At 41.8% G+C, this 20,124-nt stretch overlaps 1 protein-coding gene across 1 annotated transcript in view; it reads right to left on the reverse strand.

The window, feature by feature from the left end:
• Positions 1 to 20,124, reverse strand: part of WDPCP (WD repeat containing planar cell polarity effector) — a gene marked incomplete at its 5' end in the record, with an annotated part of 59,896 nt that overhangs the window by 15,988 nt on the left and 23,784 nt on the right. Inside the window, 2 exons of the mRNA XM_009873211.1 lie at positions 11,849 to 11,951; positions 17,480 to 17,543. Coding sequence (XP_009871513.1) covers positions 11,849 to 11,951; positions 17,480 to 17,543 — 167 coding nt within the window. The remainder of the gene's footprint in view (positions 1 to 11,848; positions 11,952 to 17,479; positions 17,544 to 20,124) is intronic.

A 20,124-nucleotide genomic window follows, 5' to 3' on the forward strand; every position in this document is an offset into this window, starting at 1 on the left:
GCATTTTGGGACTGGTTTAGGCTGCAGATAGGAACCGAGCCCCATGCAGGGAGAAGGGATCAGTCAGAGGGAAACTGTCACCACGATCCTTTCTGACCTGTGAGGAGCCGCTCGGAGCAAGAACAGCGCTCAGTCTAAAGCAGCTTACAGCTCTCTGCTGCGTCCAGGTCTATTTTACTAATGATTTTCCTCCAAAGTCAGCAAAATTACCTCTGGACTCACCTAAAGTAACTCTGGGTGAGTGTGCCATGCATGCAGGTGGTGCCTGGCCCCAGAGCCCCTACTTACACCTGATGGAGGAAGGGGTACAGCTGCTGACAACAGCCAGCATTGGGGGGTGAGCCCAGCAGCGTTTTCATCTGCTCCCTTTGTACCACAAACAAGAAGAAGAACCTCACCTGAAACGATGAGCAAAACTAAGAAGCTTCAATTTGTATTTCTGAAGTCAAAATGGATGGCAGGAACTTTCAAGCCTCCACCAGTAGGAATATAAAGAAGAGTTTAATCACTGCTATTTAAAACAGTGCAAAGTGAAAGGGAGTCGGGATGCAAGTAAACTGCAGAATAGAAAGCAGCATTCTAGGCAAGCCGAGCAGTCTAAGGAGTGGAAGAACTTCATCGTGGCAACTCTTAATATGAAAATGGTCAAGGATTACCTCACAATCTTGTATTAGCAGCTGGCTGGAGCCTTTTAATCAGGCATCTTTACTCTTCCTAATGCCTATAATTATCTATTATAAAGACAAGGTCGAATTGGCACATGAGATTTTTCTTTCCCCACCCCCAGTTTGAAAGGGGGCAGGGCTACCCAATTTGGGGAGTCTTTGCTCCTGTAAGGAGAACTGCAGCTCTCCAGCTTGGGGAGTTATAGCAGAGATGGTACATGAGGATCCTCGCCTTGGCTGGGATGGCTCTAGACTGTGCAGCCCTCCTGTGTCATTCACTTACTAGAAAACTGGAAGTAGCTAAAAGAAAAGCCGGCAAGCTCCGATGCTTATCGCAGAAACACGGTGCTACCTAAGATATAATCTGTCCATATTAAAAAAGAAAAAACAAACCACCAAATTTAACCGACGCTTTCAATCTCTCCCATCTCAGAGGAAGGCAGCGCTGAATCCAAACGATCTTTTGCACAACAGGGTCCCTGATTCTGGTGAAGGCCAAGCTGATTCGGCCGTTAGGTTGACCTCATCTAAATCTGATTAAAGTTAATGGTGGAAACACCTTTGGTTTCAAACATAAGGCAAAAAACCACTATCTCTCTACTACCTGAGGTATTCCCAATCCTAGAAGCAACTGGAGAACATTTTAAAAATTAATTTTCTTTTGAAAATACTTTTTTTTTACCCCCAAAACTGATTTTTATTATACTAACTTCTATTTTTCTTGTACTAACTTTTGAAATTCCCACCAAAACCTGACTGCTCCCTTGCCATCTCATTTTGGGAAGTGCCTGAAACTTTTTTTATAATCAACTGCAAACTCCTTAATATATATCATGTTTCCACTATTCCTTCATCATGCACAGCACCGATACACCAAAAGAAAGTAGTATTTCAGGCACAAAAAAAAATTTCTTTAAAACTACTTTTTAAGTTTTAATATGCTTGTCTTCTGAAAGGGTGGAACTTTTATTTGTTTTTCTAATTCAGTATTTTAATGCAGGACCCATCTGTTAAGTATCAACACTGGCAGGCATCAACTTACATGAGAAATTTAACATTTGCATAAGGGCAAAGCAGTTTACCTCCTGCGGACTGCAAATTACTGTTATTATTGACTGTTTCTTTTGCCCCAAAATAGAACGTCAGATCAGTGTGTGCAAAAGCTCTTGTCCTGGTTTTGTAAATATTACACTTCTCTGACAACTGCAGCACCAGGAACCTGAGACACACTGAATGAAATGCAAACAGCCTTATCTGTTCGTAAACAGCTCCAATTACGCGGTGAAAAATAAATAAAATAAAAAGTTTCTTGCTTTCTTCAACCCTCTCCTCCCTCTCAGCTGCATGTTGTATTTTCCCTTAGTCGGAAAGGAGGAGGTTAGGATGGGGGGCATCTCTGCACCCCCGGGAACAGCCCTCGCGGATCACGGTTGTTTCACACTGACACCTAACGGCAGATGCGAACTAGAGCATCACGGCTCATTTCCCAGAGGTGTGGGGTTTTTTACTCTATGTTGTAAAAAAATAAATCTTTCAAGTTACAGGAAATACGGGAGCTTGGAAAACGGACTTCGCCTTTCTGTGCGGTTAAACCCTGGGAGGGCAGTGCCGGGAATGCGAGATGAGCAGGGAGAAGCTGAGGGTGAGAAGGGTAAGAAAAGGGGAAGAAGAGCGAGAAGCTGAGGGTCCCCGACAGGCGCCAGGGGCTGAAAGGATGAGCTCACACAGTCTCCAAAAGAAGGGCCAAACCGAGTCGGGCCAAAGTCATCCAGCATGGCTGGAAAGGACTAATTTCATCGAGTCCCCGACCCGCTGTGCTGCTTCTCGTCCCAAAGCGTGGGCAGCAAAGCTCTCAAACACACCAGGGAACAGGCTGGGACGCTGTAGTTGACAATAATACATGAAAACAAGGCACGGACCAAAGCTCACGCTCGCTGCAGGAATTTTTGAGGAAAGCGGGATTTTCTTCCAGAATGCTTTACTGTTAAAATTCTGGTCACTACAGTGATCGAAGCGGCGTGCTGTGCTCCTCGTTCTTCCCTTACGTACCTAAACGGCAGCAGCAGCACAGCCAGCAGGACAGGGGGGACTGACATCGCCGCAGACTGTGCCCGCTCGGGCTCCATATCGGCGGCTCTGAGCTGAACATCTTGCCCTTCGGTGGCTAAAGGCAAGGGGCTAAGGGAAGCACCTCGTAGCCGTTTGTTCTTTGGCCACAAGGCATCCTACGGGGTAAAATAAAAAATTAATTGTAGCCATAATCGTTCCATCTGGTTAATAGAAGTTTCTATTATTTAGGCAGAGGTGTGGTGAAATTTAGCAACGAACTTCAAATGATGATTCAGGAGAAGCTCATAGCCGGTCCCACAGTCCGTGAGCAGCAACGCTTCTGCAAGGTCTCTGGGACAGCCCCAGAACCTGCTCTTCACCTGGTGCCCTTCAAGCTTTTTTGGATGTTTCCAGGGGAGTTTTGGCAGCAAGAACATTAGCAAAGGATTTTATTAAATTTAGCAGAGAATGTGAAAAACCACAGTAAGATGTCGTGGAAGGTAGGTTACATCGTGCAAAAAAATACAAGCTCATAGTTGTTATGAAACAATGTTCGATTTTTTTAAAATCACTAGAAGTCCCACATAAGTTTTTAACACAAGTCTACAGGAAAGAATATTGTCTTCCACACTCCTTTACAGTGAAAAATTTTAAACTCTCAGTTAAGGGGTTAATCCATTGGATCTAATTTATGTGAGAACTATACCCTGACTTTTTTTACCAATGTTGTGGTGTGTGAGTACTCAAAGCTGTGCTCAGAGCCATAACTGCTGAGAGTCAGCACGAAAGTCCTCATGAGTCCTGCCACTGGTTCCTCGGGAGAAGCCAGGCTGAGCTCCAGCACCATCCAGACCAGGCTGGTGGAGTCAGGCACAGTGAGCCTCTGTGCTGACATCAAACCCGGCCTTGCAGAGCTACTTGAAAGGGATCGCCTGAAATACGGGTAAGGTAGCGGGGAAGCTGTGCCCTCCCAGGGGCAGAGGAGAAGCAGGGAGACAGGTGCTGGGGAGCCCGAGCTCCTGTGGAAGGTGACTGGGCTGGGAGGGCAGGAGGCAGAAATCAAGTGGCTGAGGCATCTTTGGTTTCTATAGAGATGAAAAAGTGGGACCTGCAACATACCTGCAGTAAGCAACTAATTATAATTATCACCATACACACTTATAAGCTATTATTAATGGTATCTTTTCATCATATTATAATATTTTGCCATTTCAAAATATCAGCTTTGCAGAGATAACCAGTGCTACCTCACAACCTACTTTTAAGACTGAATTCTACCGTTTGAAATTTAGCATGATGCAGGACCTTCGGTATCTTGAACAATGTGAAAACCATTATTGAAGGGCAGATGCTATGCACGCATGAGTTCAGGAGCTGCAGCACTCTCATGGCACTGAGATTTAAAGTAAAAAGAAGTCTTGGTGCAGACTAACCATCAGGAAGGATATTTCAGGGAAAGATATTTCAAATCGCTGAAATGAAATACGGAGTGAGTGTTTAAGGAAGAAAAAAAGTCATTAATTCTGAATGCACTTACTGGCTTGTATTAGGCACTGTTTAGTTTTTCACCGAAACTTTTTCCTAAACAGTCCATTTCTTTTCTGGCAAGATCTGGCACTTCAGAGAGTGCAAGATTTGACAGCGGCGATGGGTGCAAAGCTTACTCAGGGGCCCCGCCGAGCTTTTCCCTACGGCTTTCCCTGCAATAGCCTGACTAGAATGTCACCAGCCCTGAGACAGGTTTTAATAGGGAACTTTGTTTTGTTAGGCTGGAAGCATTCAACAAGAACTAACATCAAGTCATCAAACACCTTCACTTTTGTTGCAGGAGTTTGTCAGGGGTGAACTGTCACACAGCCTCTGGTGCAGGAGTCTTTGGAGGAAAACCGTCTGATTTTGTCACTTGATTTTGCCATCGATTTGGGCAATTCCAGCATCCCCACTTAAGGGCATGTGGTGTGGCTGGGGAGTGCAGTAAAAGAGGAGGCAGTAACTAAATAGTCCTTCAACATTTTTGTTTGTTTGCTTGATCAGAAACCAGACGTGCAAATATTCTCTTATTTACAAGAGTCAGTTCTTCTGAGCACAGCACTCTAGAGCTTTCTCTTGAGGCTCACTGTGCTGTGCCTGATCACCACCTCTAAAACTCACCAGCACAGGGAATATTTGGAGATATTTCTTCATTATAGAAAGACCTAATGTTGAAATACTCCAGTCAAACCTCAGACTGACACCTCGCATCAGCCCACCATTACACCTCTTTTCCAATTCCTCTGCTGTCACGCCACTGATGTGATGAATTGCAGCCTGTCACATCACATTATGCCACGCAGAACAAACAGGACAAAACACATACCAACTGCCATGCAAATATGTGTTTGCCAACTCTTTTAGGTGCGTAGAAGGCAACCGGCGGGTTGCCTCTCAGAAACCTAGAGGCTCGAGGATGGCTCTAGGGCGTGTGAGACAAACACGCCTCTGACACACCGTGAACATACAGATACGCAGCTCTCAGCCAGCTACAGCAATTATGGAAGCACCTCCTGCTGGGATTATTTCTTGTTCTTTCAGAAAAAAAAAAAAAAAAAAAAAAAGCAGCAGCAGATTCCGTGGCTGCTGACGTCATGAAGCAAAATATAAATCCGTAATAAATCCAGCACTTGTGTTCAGATTTTGAGCTCTGTTTATGGCCAGCCAGATTTTGGCTGTGTATGTGTAAATACAACACCCACTTATGTACACACACACGTGCACACTAGGAGATGTGTGAATATACATTATGTGGCTTTTAACTGCAGTCTTTTAGCCTACATGTGGGCCTTTTGAAGCTAATGGGAGATTTACCAGGGGCTTTTTCACAGAGCTGTAGGCAAGACTGGAACCCAGAACATATGAATATTATACTATAATGATACAGTGTAAATCACCCAGTTTGACCTACAATGAATTAGAGGCCATTAAATTTCATCCAGGTAACCTAGACCAAGCCAGAAAAACTTGTGTTTGACTAATGCATAAATTATACTTGGCTAAAACCTATTTCCCAAAAAGGTATTCATTTAGTCTCCATGCAAAGACACTTTCCATGCACCAATTTCTCTGATAATTTGTTTCAACAGTTATTTTAACGACGTGTGCTTTCTGTTTAAATTTACGTCAGTCTATGGAATCAGTGCTGAGAACCCAAGTTCCTACTTCAGTTCCTAATCCCTGAGTATTGCTTCTCTACTTCAGTGCCGTGCCATGGGCATCCCTTCAAGACCTTTTATGCTGAACTATTCTTTTATCAGGGAACATCCTCATCCAAGCAATATTTTTGTGAACTTTTTTCACTTTTGTAACTTACTTCTTGATATGGTGCCATGGTAAATAAGTTGTTTACTTGGTAATTATTGTCATCTGTTTACTTCGTAATTAGTGTCATCCCTTCTCTATTGTCTATGTGCATCAACTGTCTCGGAGGTTACGGAATAAGATGGAAATATACTGAAAACATCTGAGATGAGAGACCTCACACACCTTGCAATAAGCTAGTTGTTAGTGGAATAAATACAAATGAGACAAAGACAACGCCTTTCAGTGTCCAGAATTTGGAAATAATGTATTTTTTTAATAAACTAGTCATAGTATGTGGCTATAGATACAAAGAATTTAACTCCCTAAAATTCGTTCTTCCAGTTACGATTTTTCTTTTTTCCTTCTACTCAACACATCATTTGAAATGAAGGTAAGAAGTGCTTAATCTATGACTTCTCAGTAAGACTTTTTCATATTAAATAGGGCATAATTTTACTGCTGACTGATATTACAAAATATGAGGATAGTTAAAATTAAAACAGTAAGGAAAATAGCGTCTTCATTTGAGGCACAGAGTGGTGCTTTTTAAATCAAGTTCTGTAGTAGGCAAGAATATGTCACAGTAAAGAAGAGAAAAAAATGGAATGCTATGATTATTCTAAAGCTTGACACAAAACTATGAATCTCTTTCAAGTGAAGAAACACAGATCTTTGTGTGGACCTCTGCAGCTAAGCAAACCAGCTAGCCTTTGATGTACTTATAATTATTAGGGGCTGAGGATTATGTCTTTAGGCAAAGCTGTCTAGCAGAGGGAAGGTATAGATCAAAACTGACATCACGACACAAGCATATGGGGAGGTGAGATGAGGTGGAGCCAAAAATAGTTTGACGTTACTATAGACCTTAAGTGAAACAAACTACTCCACTTCTCCAGAAGAAACCAAGGAGAGGAACGACTAGTGCCTGCAACCTCTCGATAGAGTAAAATCCTCAGTAACAGTTGGAAAACTAAAGGTGTAACTGACGAAAAGCTAAACATCAGAATAAAGAAGAATATTTAGCAGAAGCACTTAGATATACGGGAGCATGTTGTCACACTCCCGCTGAGGCTGGTGTACCAGGCTGTGAATTCAGAACTACCCTGCAACGGGCCTGCCTGCCACGAGTGCCAGGTGCCACCAGCTCTTCTGGAAACCCGGGGACTCGGGCACTCGACGTTGGGTGGGGCATCCTTCCAGACCGGGCTCTTTGCCAGTGGTTTTTGTAGAGGGCAAGACTTCTGGTAATGCCTACACAGGACCTTGTTACTTGCTAAACTCCCCATCTAAAGCCCGCTGAAGCTGGTGGAAATCATTTCTCTGTGTGGTTTGATACATGCAAGAGAGTGTACACATGAGCACAGTTAAATAATTTCAAATTACAATGGATCTTCAGAGACACTCATCTTGCATGGCACAAAATGAAAAAAGTGCTTATGGAAACCAATTTCTTGCCATAGGTTAACTGCCAATCATACTTAAACCCCATTTTTCATTAAAAACATTTTTATGGCTCTCTGGGAAAAAAGTCATATTACTAGAAAAATAAAAGCAAAGGATTTGATTCCAGAGGTTTTGATTGACTTAAATTGAAAATCTAAGTAAATAAATAGGGGAGATAACACACTGAAGGGAGCAGAACTCCAAAAAACTAAAGCATAAACAGGTGTCCCCTGAGTGTTTCCAGATTACAATTAATCTGTGTATTGGATAATACCTTTTAAGCATGCCATAAACATGTTACACAATGAAATGAGAATGATGTGATGAAATAAAATGCGAAGTTTCTCAGTTAACTTGAAACCTGATAGCAAGAGAAATATGCATGTGCCAAGGATGACGAGGAAATGAAGAAGGCTTTGTCCGTGTCAGAGAGGGTACATGAGGGTAAGGAAGAAGTTCATTGATAGATGAAAGGAGTCGTTACAGATCAGGAGAGGAACAAGTGTTATCAACTAGGCTCACGCAGGGCCAGAGAAGGTTACAAAAACAGGAGGACAATTCTAAACACAGTCCAGAAATGCAAGCAGGCTTGCCAGGACTGTCAGGCATAGGGGAAGATCTGAGTAAATTACAAGTGATTTGGAGGGAGCAGACTGTCTGCAAGACCAGACCGGTACCTCCGACACACTGTGTGGAAGACAAAACACTGGAGCATGTGTCATTATTAATTATCACAAAGAACATGTAAGTCATTCAATACAAAGCGCTATCACAGAACGAAGAATAAATTCTCCACTTGAGGTTCAAACTGGTGATGATCCTTGCCAGCACGGTGAAACATGCAGGGCCCCTAGATTTTGAATGTCATTTTATGAAGTGTGGGAAATTAGAACTCGGTCTCTGTGAGAACTGATAAGACTTCTTATCTCACTTGCAAACATTATGGAATATTTCCAGAAATGTTTTAAAATTCTATTTTAAGTCTAAAAACCTCAAGCCCTTTTGTGAGACGTTACTGAACCCCCCAAATATGAGTCAGTTCCATCTGGCTTTCAGAACAACATCAGAGTTTTTATTACGATATCTCTTTTAGAAACTAGTATTTCCTAAACATGAGTGTTACTAATATTGTGAATCTAATTCTAAGTAGAAATACAAGGTTTCCCAATTTGCCTTTCAACTATGCGGCAGTTATCTGTCTTGTCTCAACACGAATCCCTTTTGGGTGAAAGGTACTGATTTGAAGGTTAAAATCATCTTGCTAGGCCCTAATGTAATTTGTTGGAAGTTGGCCTTGGGAAACTTTCTGACACTGACTACATGTGCTCTTCGTTGGATATTCATTGAGCAATGATGTCTGAAAGGCTGCGTTCTTCACCTCCGTGATCATTATTAGCCATGGCATTTCCTAACAGGCTGGGCCACGTCAGTTCTCTGCAACTCAAGTTTTACATTAGCAACCTTCTGTTTACGGCACGGAACAGATGCACTCCTCCACCACGGACAACATTGGTCCAGGAGCAAGGTTACGCTCATAAATCGAATTTATCGGTAATATTGTCAGTATTGTAGAAAATCCCCTCTGTTTTAAACAAGCGAAGTGAGGTGCATGGCATACATTTTAGGCAAGGCTAAACAAGAGCTCCCTGACCTTGTTCAGGAACTCGTAGATCTACTACAGAAATAATCCAACAGGAAATCCTTGGCAAAGGAAACAACAATATCTATGGCCACTGGTCTGCTGATCAAGTGGGAGTGGGGAAAGAGGAGGCAGCTAATGCAGTCCCTGAGACGTGCCATTACTTCAATCTTCTTATGCCTCAAGATGCATTTTCACAGGCTGTCAAACATAAAATCTGATGAGAATGATTTCCTTTAAAAGACTTTAACCAGTTGAACAAAGTATTTGATTGTGCCAAAACCATAGGAGGGAAGAGCAGCAAGCTCCCCTGACACTTCACCTGGCTCAGCAACCTTCTCACCAAACCACCGGGCTCTGAAGGCCTACGGGTGTTTTTACCACGTGCACCCAGACGTCCCTAGCTTTGAGAGTGGCCTCTTCAAAATTGTGTGTACAGCAAAACGCAATCACGTGCGGAACTGAGAAGAGTTAGAACTCCAAAAATTTTAAAATCATCGATCTATTTTAGTTTTATATTGACACAAATCTTGAGGATAACTCTGGATGACATCTATAAATTCCAGCTGAAATTCTATCGTCATTCTACACGATTTGTAGGAGCTTGAAACTTTCCCAAAAGTCTGAATGTGAAATATATTATGTTTGAAGTGAGCCCTGTAGAGAGAAATACCTTGACAAATTAAATATATTTTTGGGCAAGATGGAGCTCTCTCAAGGGTTTGGGAATCAGCCAGGAGCACTGACTCGTGTTATTTTCAACTTCTTGTGCTGAGTTTTGGGGAAGGGCTAGCTCAGAAGTTGAACATACAAGAACAGCTCACATTTGTACTATTTAGGACCAAGTATTGCACTGTAATACATACATGAGGTACGCTGCAGAGAGGCCAGATATTATCTAGCGAGGTGTTCAGTATAGCAGGAGATCAGCAGCACTGACTTCACCTGGTTGTCTCTCTTTGTGCAGGTTGCTGCCTTCTTGTAGAAGCCTGGAATGCGTGCTCAGACACTTTGGGGTTTGATCTGGGAAACGTGACCCCCGGTGAACCGAGCGGCTGAAGGTCCCAGAGAGCGAGGACTGGGTGAAGAGGGCTGGGCTTAGCAGATGGTTGGGGGACAGAGACTTGTTTGAAATTGCATTTTAGAGCTTCCGGCTCAGGCATGAGTTTTTTCTCCCCCTCTCAAAATGATAGAGAGATAGAGTAATTTATATATAAAATACTTGTTATCTTCTATTTTCACTGACTCCACTTCATGCTTCGTGACACCTTTTCCGCTAACAACAGTTTATGAAATAAAAACGTCATCAAGAAAGGACGTTGGAAAAAAGTATAAAAAAACCCCCTAAACCTCTGGCTGAGGCTTCATGTGTTTAAGGTGAGATCCAATCCACAGTGAAATGAGCTCATGGGAGATTCCTGTTTATTTTCATATAAAATTAATTGGATGCAAATTCATTACTGTTTATAGACTGAATCTCAGTGACAGTTTGTCCCAGGGGCATTGAAAAGCATTTTAAATCATTCTGATAGTTAATTATTCAGCAAATGAGAACATTTAAAAGACTTTATCATATAAAATTACTTTAATAATTTATGCTTATAGGGCATTACAGACTGCTCTGAGGGAGGGGAAGACTCTGTGCCTGTACATCTATAACTGGATTGTAGTAACACGTGTATTACATCTGATATGCAAGTAAGACATTTGTGATCACCTCAGGATTCCTCCCTATCCTTCTCTTTGTGTATATAATGGTATGTAAAGCTGTCAATAAACTTAAAAATAGCCTAACTTTTGAAATAGTAATAGTGTAGGTTTGCAAGGAATTAATTGAAGACACAGATTAAGGTTTAAATTTTCTGAGTCAAGTGTAAGGGAATAGATAATGATCAGACACAAGTCCTAGGTATCTTAGTTTACTAGGGGCAGAGGGCAGCTACCTATGACGAGAAGAGAAGAGAAGAGAAGAGAAGAGAAGAGAAGAGAAGAGAAGAGAAGAGAAGAGAAGAGAAGAGAAGAGAAGAGAAGAGAAGAGAAGAGAAGAGAAGAGAAGAGAAGAGAAGAGAAGAGAAGAGAAGAGAAGAGAAGAGAAGAGAAGAGAAGAGAAGAGAAGAGAAGAGAAGAGAAGAGAAGAGAAGAGAAGAGAAGAGAAGAGAAGAGAAGAAGAGAAGAGGAGGAGATGTACCTGTACACTTTAAAGAGTGTCCAGTAAGAGATGACCTAAACAAATGTCCTTTTTTGGCAATTCTTGCCCAAGGGCCCAGTTGTGATGCAAAAAATGCTCAAAGTGATTTAAGCTTGAAAATGAAAGATTCTGAACAAAAGAGTTCAGGACAGGCGCTGCCTGATTTCCGCTCTGCTGGAGAGGGAAGGAAGTGATACAGTATTGCAGAGCCTAGAAAGTCATGGATTTGTACAATAGATAGAAACAGTCACACAAAAGTACCTACCGCCTCTCTGCATTTCTGTATATTCGAATGGCATTTGCTTGTACGCTCTGGATAAATACTAAGATGTATAGTTCTAAAAGAATCCTATTTTATGCAGTCTATTTACAAGCCTCACTCTTCAGTTATGAATAAAAATACTGTCTCACTTTCAAAGAAAACAATGCAATTGAAGCAATAACCCCTCTACAAATATAACACGGTGTTGTACAGGACAAGTATTGATTAAAACAAAAAAGGGCTTTTTAAATGCCATTAATTCTTACCAATTCCAGTAGTTATTGATTCTGCATCAATGTCATTAGCCTTCTTCTTTGCCACTTCAGCCAGTGCCAATTCACCCTTATCTAGAGCGAGGTAATGGATGTCCTTTGGAAATAAAAGGAGGGAAAAAAGATTAATCTAAAATGAATCTCATAGGAGTAACAAAAGGGATTTTGAAAGAAAAAGGTTCTTTTATTATTTAGATCACAAACACAGATGGAACTGATGAACTACGGTTACATTTTAATTCCCTCCCAATGCAAATTTATTATCTTACTTGTGCTGTTGAATACAGGGATGAATAAAACACTGACCAATCACGCACTGATAAAAGCAAAGCTATTGACTTCGGGTATGAAAGAAACCAATCTGTCTGCTTTTAAGGTACTTTCTGTTGGTGCAACTTGAATTAAAAGAGGGTTGATGGCTCTATGCAAACCAGATCTGAAGTGTTGGAACTCTTCTGGCTGACAGTCCCTATGTGAAGCGTGTTAAGGTGCGTAAAGCTCTCCTGGGACTCATTTTTGTCTGCCGGTGGTTGTATTATGGTCACTGTTCTTTGAGTAAGGTGATGCTGGTTCTCCTGGTGCTGATGCTGGAGGCAATAAGAGCAACAACAGCTGCTCAGTGGTTTTAATACCCACCCAGGTGACATGGCTCCTGAGCGGCTCGTGGATCACGAGGGGCTCTCCAGGAATGTTCTTTTCTAGCGTGGACAGTTGCCAGTACCCTGGGTCTAGTCCTGAACGTAGGGTTAAATATCAGAGGGCTGCAGCAGGGAGGTATCATTACGTGCTGGATTGCAAGGCTTTTTTATTGCGTGTTAGCCTGTGAGGTGAAAAATCACCTGCACTACATACAGCACAATTTGTGGGAGAATATATCCCTGCTGACAAATTACAGTCTGGCCACCCTTGGTTTTGGCCCTTGAAGTAAAGTTGCATCCTTGACCATTAATAAAGAGACAATTAACCCCCTTCTCCTTCGGTGTCATGGCCACAGGCTGCTCCGTGCATGAACTGAAACATGTAAGGTGAGGGAAACAAGATCAGCTGGCAAAGTATCGCCACTTCTTTGCTGAAGATGCCATTTGGTATCCAAATATTTAAGTCATTCCTGGCCATTGTTCTGCAATCTATCTGCATGCGGGAATTCAAAGGGAAAAGTATTTGCTGGAAATACTGACATCTGCATACCAAAAAAGCAACTAAATTCTCACTAACAGATTTCAGATGGAACTGTGTGAGGTTACTGCCACCGTCACCAGTACGGCAGAAACTCTTAGAGGAAAAAGTGACTTTATTCAAGAAAGAGAAGATAGATTTAAAAAAAAAAAAAGTGAGAGTAATAGTGTTAGGAGAAAAAGATGTGGCTTTCTACTTCCCTTCAGTTGACAATTCAAAAAAAAAACCCACAAATAAGAAGCAAACTGAGAATGTCAGGGAAACTGAGACTGATTACACAGTGGAACCTGGCACTGACCCGCAGGACCCCACCAGTCTGTCGGCAGCGTTTTCTAATTACAGAGACAGGCGTGACTTAAAAAATGTGCAAGTGTCTCAGAGCAAAGTAATGAGCTACGAACTTGTTGCGAACTCTGTGCTTCCTCTCTTTGTAGGTCTAACAAGGTTGTCAGGAGAAAAGGGACTGAGTAGCAAGGAATGATTTCTATGAAGATGAAACAGGAGATATTGTCAGCTTATTTAGATAACAATAGAAAACCTAAGGGCTCTTGAACAAGTCTGAACTTAGAAAGATTTGAATGTATAGGCAGATTGTGTTCAGTAATTCTGACTATGCTTAAGGACTGTCTTTTTGTAGTTTAAGAGAAGTATTGTATACTTCAACGCAATTTTAAATAATAAACTTTGGGGGGGTGGTGGAAACAACTGCAGAAAAGTACAAAACTTCTTTCAGTTAAGAGGCTCTGCGTGCCGTGGGTATCAAAACATGTTATTTTCAGATCTTCCTTTAGCCCATGTTTTCTCGTTTGAGCAAAGAAATGTAGAGATGCTATATATCCATTGCTAACTAACAGAAGCTTTTGTGAGAAATAGAGATGTAGCAGTAGGCTGGTAGGTGAAATTTAGTGATCCTCCCTCAAATAAGCTAGCAAAACTGGATTTTTCTAAGAATTCATAACTCTTGAGTAAAATAAAACTGGAAAATAAATAAAAGAGAAAGAAGAAACACTGGGTTACAGGGTGCCTTAAAGAATGGCAGAAAAAAAAAAGAATTAGCTGAATATTCTTTACAAGTTTTTTCACACAATTATCTAACAGTCCAAAGAAGGTGCCCCTCTCAAAAACAATGGTGACCAAAAAACCCAAACAATTTCCAGCTTCTTATCAGGGGTTTGCTAAAAGGACTGTATTTTACCATTTAACAGTTTGATTACTTTTTGACTACTTCCTTTTTACCCTCATCTTTGTGACTCACAGAGCTGGCCCTCAGCGAGCACAAGTCATTTGAAACACTGATGTGCATTTGTCTATAGGATATTTCTGGGCAAAATTCCAACGTTTCTTCGAAACCTGCACTTTCCTCATCAGTGTATCACCCAAGATCTGACAGTTTTATTAAAGTGTCTTTTCCTTGCATTTTTCGCTACCTTTGGTACGTGGGATGGCCTTTTGAATTTTCAGCAGCTGAGAGCTGGAGCGTACTACAAAAGGATTTCAGGCTAACAACCCTTCTATTCCTTGATCTTTTCTGGCACGGATTGGATCAGTCACCGTCCAATAAATGGAGCTGTTGTTCCTGATATTATGTCCTTTTCAGTTTTATTTTTTTATTGAACTTTGTAGGAGATGATAATAATTGATACACTGAGATGTGACGTGAGGGTGAAGCTTACGGAGAGACCCAGCAGCGTGCGCGTGTCCTGTTATGGCATCATACTAGTGACGCTACAGCTGCAGGACTAACTTTTAAGCCCTTTTTATTTTTTTTTCTTTTTCATTTCTGTGAAAGAAATTAGCCCTCAGATGGCATTCTCTCAGACTTCTTTGCAATCTCAAAACAGACAACAGGAATGCTGCAGAGCCCTGTTTGGTGAAAGATGCTCAGGATAAATTCTCCAAGACACAGGACACTTCATCAGAAGTCTCAGAAGACGGATATTCAACATTTCGATCCTCCTCAGCCTCTCTTATGTCTGCTCCTCTCTAGTCGTTCCTTTTTTGTTCCTTCGCTGTTCCCCTTTAATAAATACATTTTCTTTCTTTCTTTCTCATTTTGCTTATGTCACTAGATATCTTTCTTTAGACTACTTTTTCTTCTTGAAATCCCATTACATGAACTGGGAATAAGGTGGTAAGACTCCTAGAGCCACCTGAGGTTTTATAAATGGATTTGTTTGGTTTGTAAAACACCAGTACAAATAATTGACCTATATTTTAGTTATTTGTGCTGCACATAATTATAAATGCTTTAAATACAGGTAAAGTCAAGTCGTATGTTATTAATTGCATTTTGACCTATATAAACATATACAAACTATTCAGTGTTAAGGATGTACAAACCTGCTTAGCAATAGTATTGTTATAGTAACACCTTGAAGTACTGTAAGCTTTCAGGGAATGGTTTATCTAATTTTCACACAGTATTTAGTGCAATGAAACTCAATCTTCTAAAAATTACTGAGGCACAAATAAAAACTTTTTATGATCTACGCACCTTCTTGAGTTCCATACTTAGCAGTCTTGCAGCAGTGCCACTGTTAGCTTACTGTCACGTTTGTTCATTAGTGCCCTACTTACAAGATGAATTAGCAAAAGGACATTTCTCCAGAGGAGGCAGTGAATTAACAGAGGACTCAGAGGCAGGCGTGTGTGCTGTTTGTTCCATAATTTAGGGGAAACTACCCAGAATCTCAAAGGCAATGGACAATAGAGAACTAGTTTTGATGTCACAGTAAGCCAGGAGGAACTCCGTGAAAATGTATATTTATGTTTAAGAGCATTGGTGAGATAGTAAATTGAGAATAGGTGTTGAGAAAGGGAAAACAAAGAGGAGTAGGAAAGGACAAAGCTAGTTTCTCTGTGAACTTTGCAACTCCTCTTAAGAAAGCTGGAGAACTTTTTTCTTGAGAGGAGGACAAGTCACCACCTGTGGAGCCAGGTACAAACAACTCCTTCTTGGTAACAGCTCCGCACCCACCTCTTGACCCAGCCCTGGTGCTGCCCACCCAGGGACAGAGGTGCTACCTCAGTCCTGCTGTCAACGGGACGAAGGGAAGAGAAAAAGATCATGCAGGAAATGTTCTCGGCCGTATTGGAGAGAGCCCTCTGGCCAAATGCTGGGTCATTTGTTTTGCCGCAACGGCTGCAATGACTCGGGCAGAATTTACTGCTACCGTGCGAGAGTCCCCAGTAAGAGCTGTGACCTGCTGCAGGCACGTCACAGCCTGAATCTTACACGAGGCTGCAGCAGTGCCTAGTTTGAGTAGGCACAAAATTGGCATTGAAGAAGATACATTCAATAAAAAGAGAAAAGGAAAAAGATGAGCTAAGAGGAGGAAAAAAAAATGAGGAGAGTAAACATAAAACATGTAATGAATTTCCTAAAAGTCTGACATTTCCATCACATTCTTTGATGCATACTTAGAGAAGTTTATCACAGTATTCACATCTTTCTAATTAGATGGAACAAGCCAGATGATTAGAGCTGTGAAAAAAACATCAAAAGGTTCACACAACTTTTTATATAATTAGAAGGGAATTTTCATAACCCATAAAAGCAGGATTTAATTGTGTAATTTAACATACAATTTAAATATCAAGATCGAACTAGCAGGGCAAGTGACTTAATGGGATAAATGATATTAACATCTAGTGTCAAAGCTTAATTTAAACAACAGAATGTCTTCATTATGCAAAAGAGCCAAGCAAACGAATTGTTCAAAGGCCCCTTTTTTCAAGAAGCCCCTTTCCTATTGTTTCTTTGAAAACAATGAAATCAGCTGTGGAGTAGCAACATGCTGAGAGACTAGGAAAGCACAATTGCCTTTGTCCATCTGACCGCGCTGTGACATTGTGGTGCAAGATCTTATAAAACAAGAGCCTCCTGCAGAGCGCACACAGAGAACCTTTTAAGAGCTGGTTAATTTTACTTTTGTAGCTAATTAAATGGGAGGGAGCAGAGTGCATGAAATGTAAAAACCCTTGTGTTGATGCTGCTGAGCTTTGTTGTTTTAAAAGTACCTGTAGAACCGTTCATAATTTGTCACTTTTCACAAAGCCCTAAGAGACAAACTAAGAGCATTCAGGATCCCCAGGATATGGCCAGCTCTTGTGCCCAGGACTCAGCAGTTGTACTTCTTGAAGGAAGGGATTAGGAACGTATAAGCTTATTACAGTGAAAGATGACATTCACCCACATCAGGGCATAGGAAGAGGGGAGGAGTTCAAAAAATTATACGTTAATTCCTGGAAAATATAGAAGAGGTTTTAGGCCATGCTAGGGAAAACATCGATGACTTGCTGACAAGCTTCCTGATGGCAAAAGGCAAACCAGGTCGTTCTGTCTTCAGTCTGTGCTTAAGACTGCAAATGACATGGATCCATTTTAACGTGCCGAAATGCTGACAACTAACGCCCTAACAACAGCATCTGTCTCTAGAATTGACTCACCATAAACAGGTCCCGAGCACCCAAGTCAACAGCTAGCAGAAAAGCTTTTTCAAATCTCTGATACCTGCAAAAGAAAGGCAACATTGCTGAAGATAATTCATGCGCTGCATCAAGTTCTGCTAATGGGCAGATCAGGTCCCCCTCAAGTCTCGTGAGAAGTGGTGCTCAAAGCTTTCCTGAGGAAAATTGACAGGGTCACACTCAGATCACAGAACTACGAGGCAGGACAGGGACTACCCTTAACCTCCTCCATCATTCCAAACCTTCAGTAAGTGTTACATTCAGTGCTGAGTTCCATCAGAGGCAACTGAATTTGGAGGAAGCTGAAGATACTGTGCACCGTAACCAATGAATCCTTTGAAAGATACCAGCCACAACACAGATAAATGCTCGCCCTGATAACATTGGTAGGGACTTCAAAATTCCCTATGGAAAAGACTAATCCCAAATCTCACAAGACTTCAGAGGTCCTTGTAGATGTTTCCATTGAGTTTTGTCCTCAGAGAGCCCTTGGTGCAGCTCCCTGATGATGACCACGCAGCTGAGTTGTGCTAAACAGGCACGAACCCCTACGGATCAAAAAGACAGGGGGTGACACTGCTCTGCCCCCTAACTCCCTCGAGCCAGTACCAGCACAGACTCCTGAGAGGCTTCTGAACATCCTGTAGTGAACAAGACTGTGGCAATAAGGTAAAACAACAGGAAAAAGAGCAAAATGCATAAGCAAAAACTACCTCTAACCGTGCTCTAGAATGCACCACCTGAGTGTCACCTAGAGCAGGAGGGAAATGGTTTGTCGTGGAATTTCACCTCCACCATTAACCCAGGAGGGCTGTATCATGGCTGAGACCATGAATCTGGTGGGCTGAGGGCTTGCCGAGCGTTTGTAACGATGCAGACTGCTACCCCCTCCCCACCCAGACACCATACACCAGCTCCTGGCAATTACAGCAAATATCTACGTGGGATGGAGACACTGCAAGGCTGTGTGTATCCTCTTGCTTGCAATCCCTGGGAATTCCAGCGAAGTGAGAGGAAACAAGCCACCCATCAGAAGTTTTCTGAGAATACATACAGCATCGCACTGGCAAATCCTAATCACAGCGCAGATTTCTGCACCGGGCTAATGCATCTCCTGTACTGGATGGAGATAACCACTGCGTGACAATCACTCTGCACTGTGAGGAAGTGATTCTATGTGCACATATTTTTTTTGTACTGCACATTTTAAACCGCTCAAAATTACCTACAAAATCAGATTTGGTGATCATTTTTAGATGTGCCAAACAACAAAATACTCTAATTTTATTTTGTGATGTGAAAGACTGATTCCACATAGAATGATTTCTGTATTTTTCCCATTACAGGTAAAGTTTACCCCTGTTCACCTGTTAACAATTTCAACAATGCATCAGTTGCAGATCCTTGGAGTTTGGGAAGGTGACTTCTTCGCACCAGTGGGGAAGAAGCAGCATGGGGATTTCTCAGTGTCAGGAAAGGGTTTGCCCAGTGAGTATTGTCAGACAACTTCATATGGATGCCAGTATTTATACAGTCCTGTGCCTTGAGGGTGTCTGAGGAAAATAGGCAGTGCTGCAGTTCTTTCTCAGGCCAGAGGGGGCAAGAGGATACATGGAAATCCTCCTTCCCCTTGGTGGACGAAGTTGTTCCATAGGACGTATCATGCCGGGATTCCTCTTGCTGGCCAAAGCCTCAGTGATGCTCAGCCTGACTGCTCTCGTCTCTTCCAGGGCACGCTTGGAACGATGCAGCAGATTGTGAGACAGAGCCAGCAAGGACTCTTCCTCAAGGAATAACCCTCGTGACAAGAAGGTATAACACGTCAGCTTGAGTAGAAAAGGAAAGGCGCTTTCCAGTGCGGTTCCTAGGAGCTGGAGTGGGAAGTCCCTTCCTCCCTAAAGCCAATCTCCCTTCTGTGTCTTCCAAGCACTCATTTGCAGCCTCCTCACAGAACCTGTTTCAGCTTAACCTCTTGGTCGCTGGGGAGGAGGCAGTGCACCACCATTCTATCATGCACATCTGCGTATCTGAAGCTTTTCGACATGCCTTCTATGAAGGATTTTCCATTAAAATGCATTGTGTTGTCACGCTGCTTCTGAAGCTATGCTTTAAGTCCAATAAGTACATGTTAAAATATGTGTATCTTGAATAACTATCATGTAATATCTTTTTCTGGCACATTTTTCTTTTCAATGATGGATTAAATATACATTCTTAGAGGAGAAATTGGAAACTGCCCAGAAACCGGCTATACGACTAGCTAAAAAGGAATGTCTGCATTGTTATTTTGTTTTTTCCAAGGTTGTAACTATATAGGCTATTTGAATGACGTTTGGTTTAGCCAAGGCAAAAATGTCTGCAACAAAAAAAAGTAATGCAACCTTTTTGTTTGATTGACCTGCAGAACAGAATCATGGCCTTAGAGCTGACATTTCTTTGCTGTCTCACATAGCTTTCAATTTTTTTCCTTTAATCGACAAACCTACCACAGTCTCCTTACGGCCCCTATTCATAAAACTGCGAAGTTAGCTCATGATTTTCAGATCTGTACTGAGGAAAAAAAAAGGGGGGAAGAAGTACTATCCAAGAAATGTTCTTCACAAACAAAGAGAGCTGGAAGTGAC

The sequence above is a fragment of the Apaloderma vittatum genome, unplaced genomic scaffold (genome assembly GCF_000703405.1).
Source record: "Apaloderma vittatum isolate BGI_N311 unplaced genomic scaffold, ASM70340v1 scaffold16657, whole genome shotgun sequence".
Classification (NCBI taxonomy): Eukaryota; Metazoa; Chordata; class Aves; order Trogoniformes; family Trogonidae; genus Apaloderma; species Apaloderma vittatum.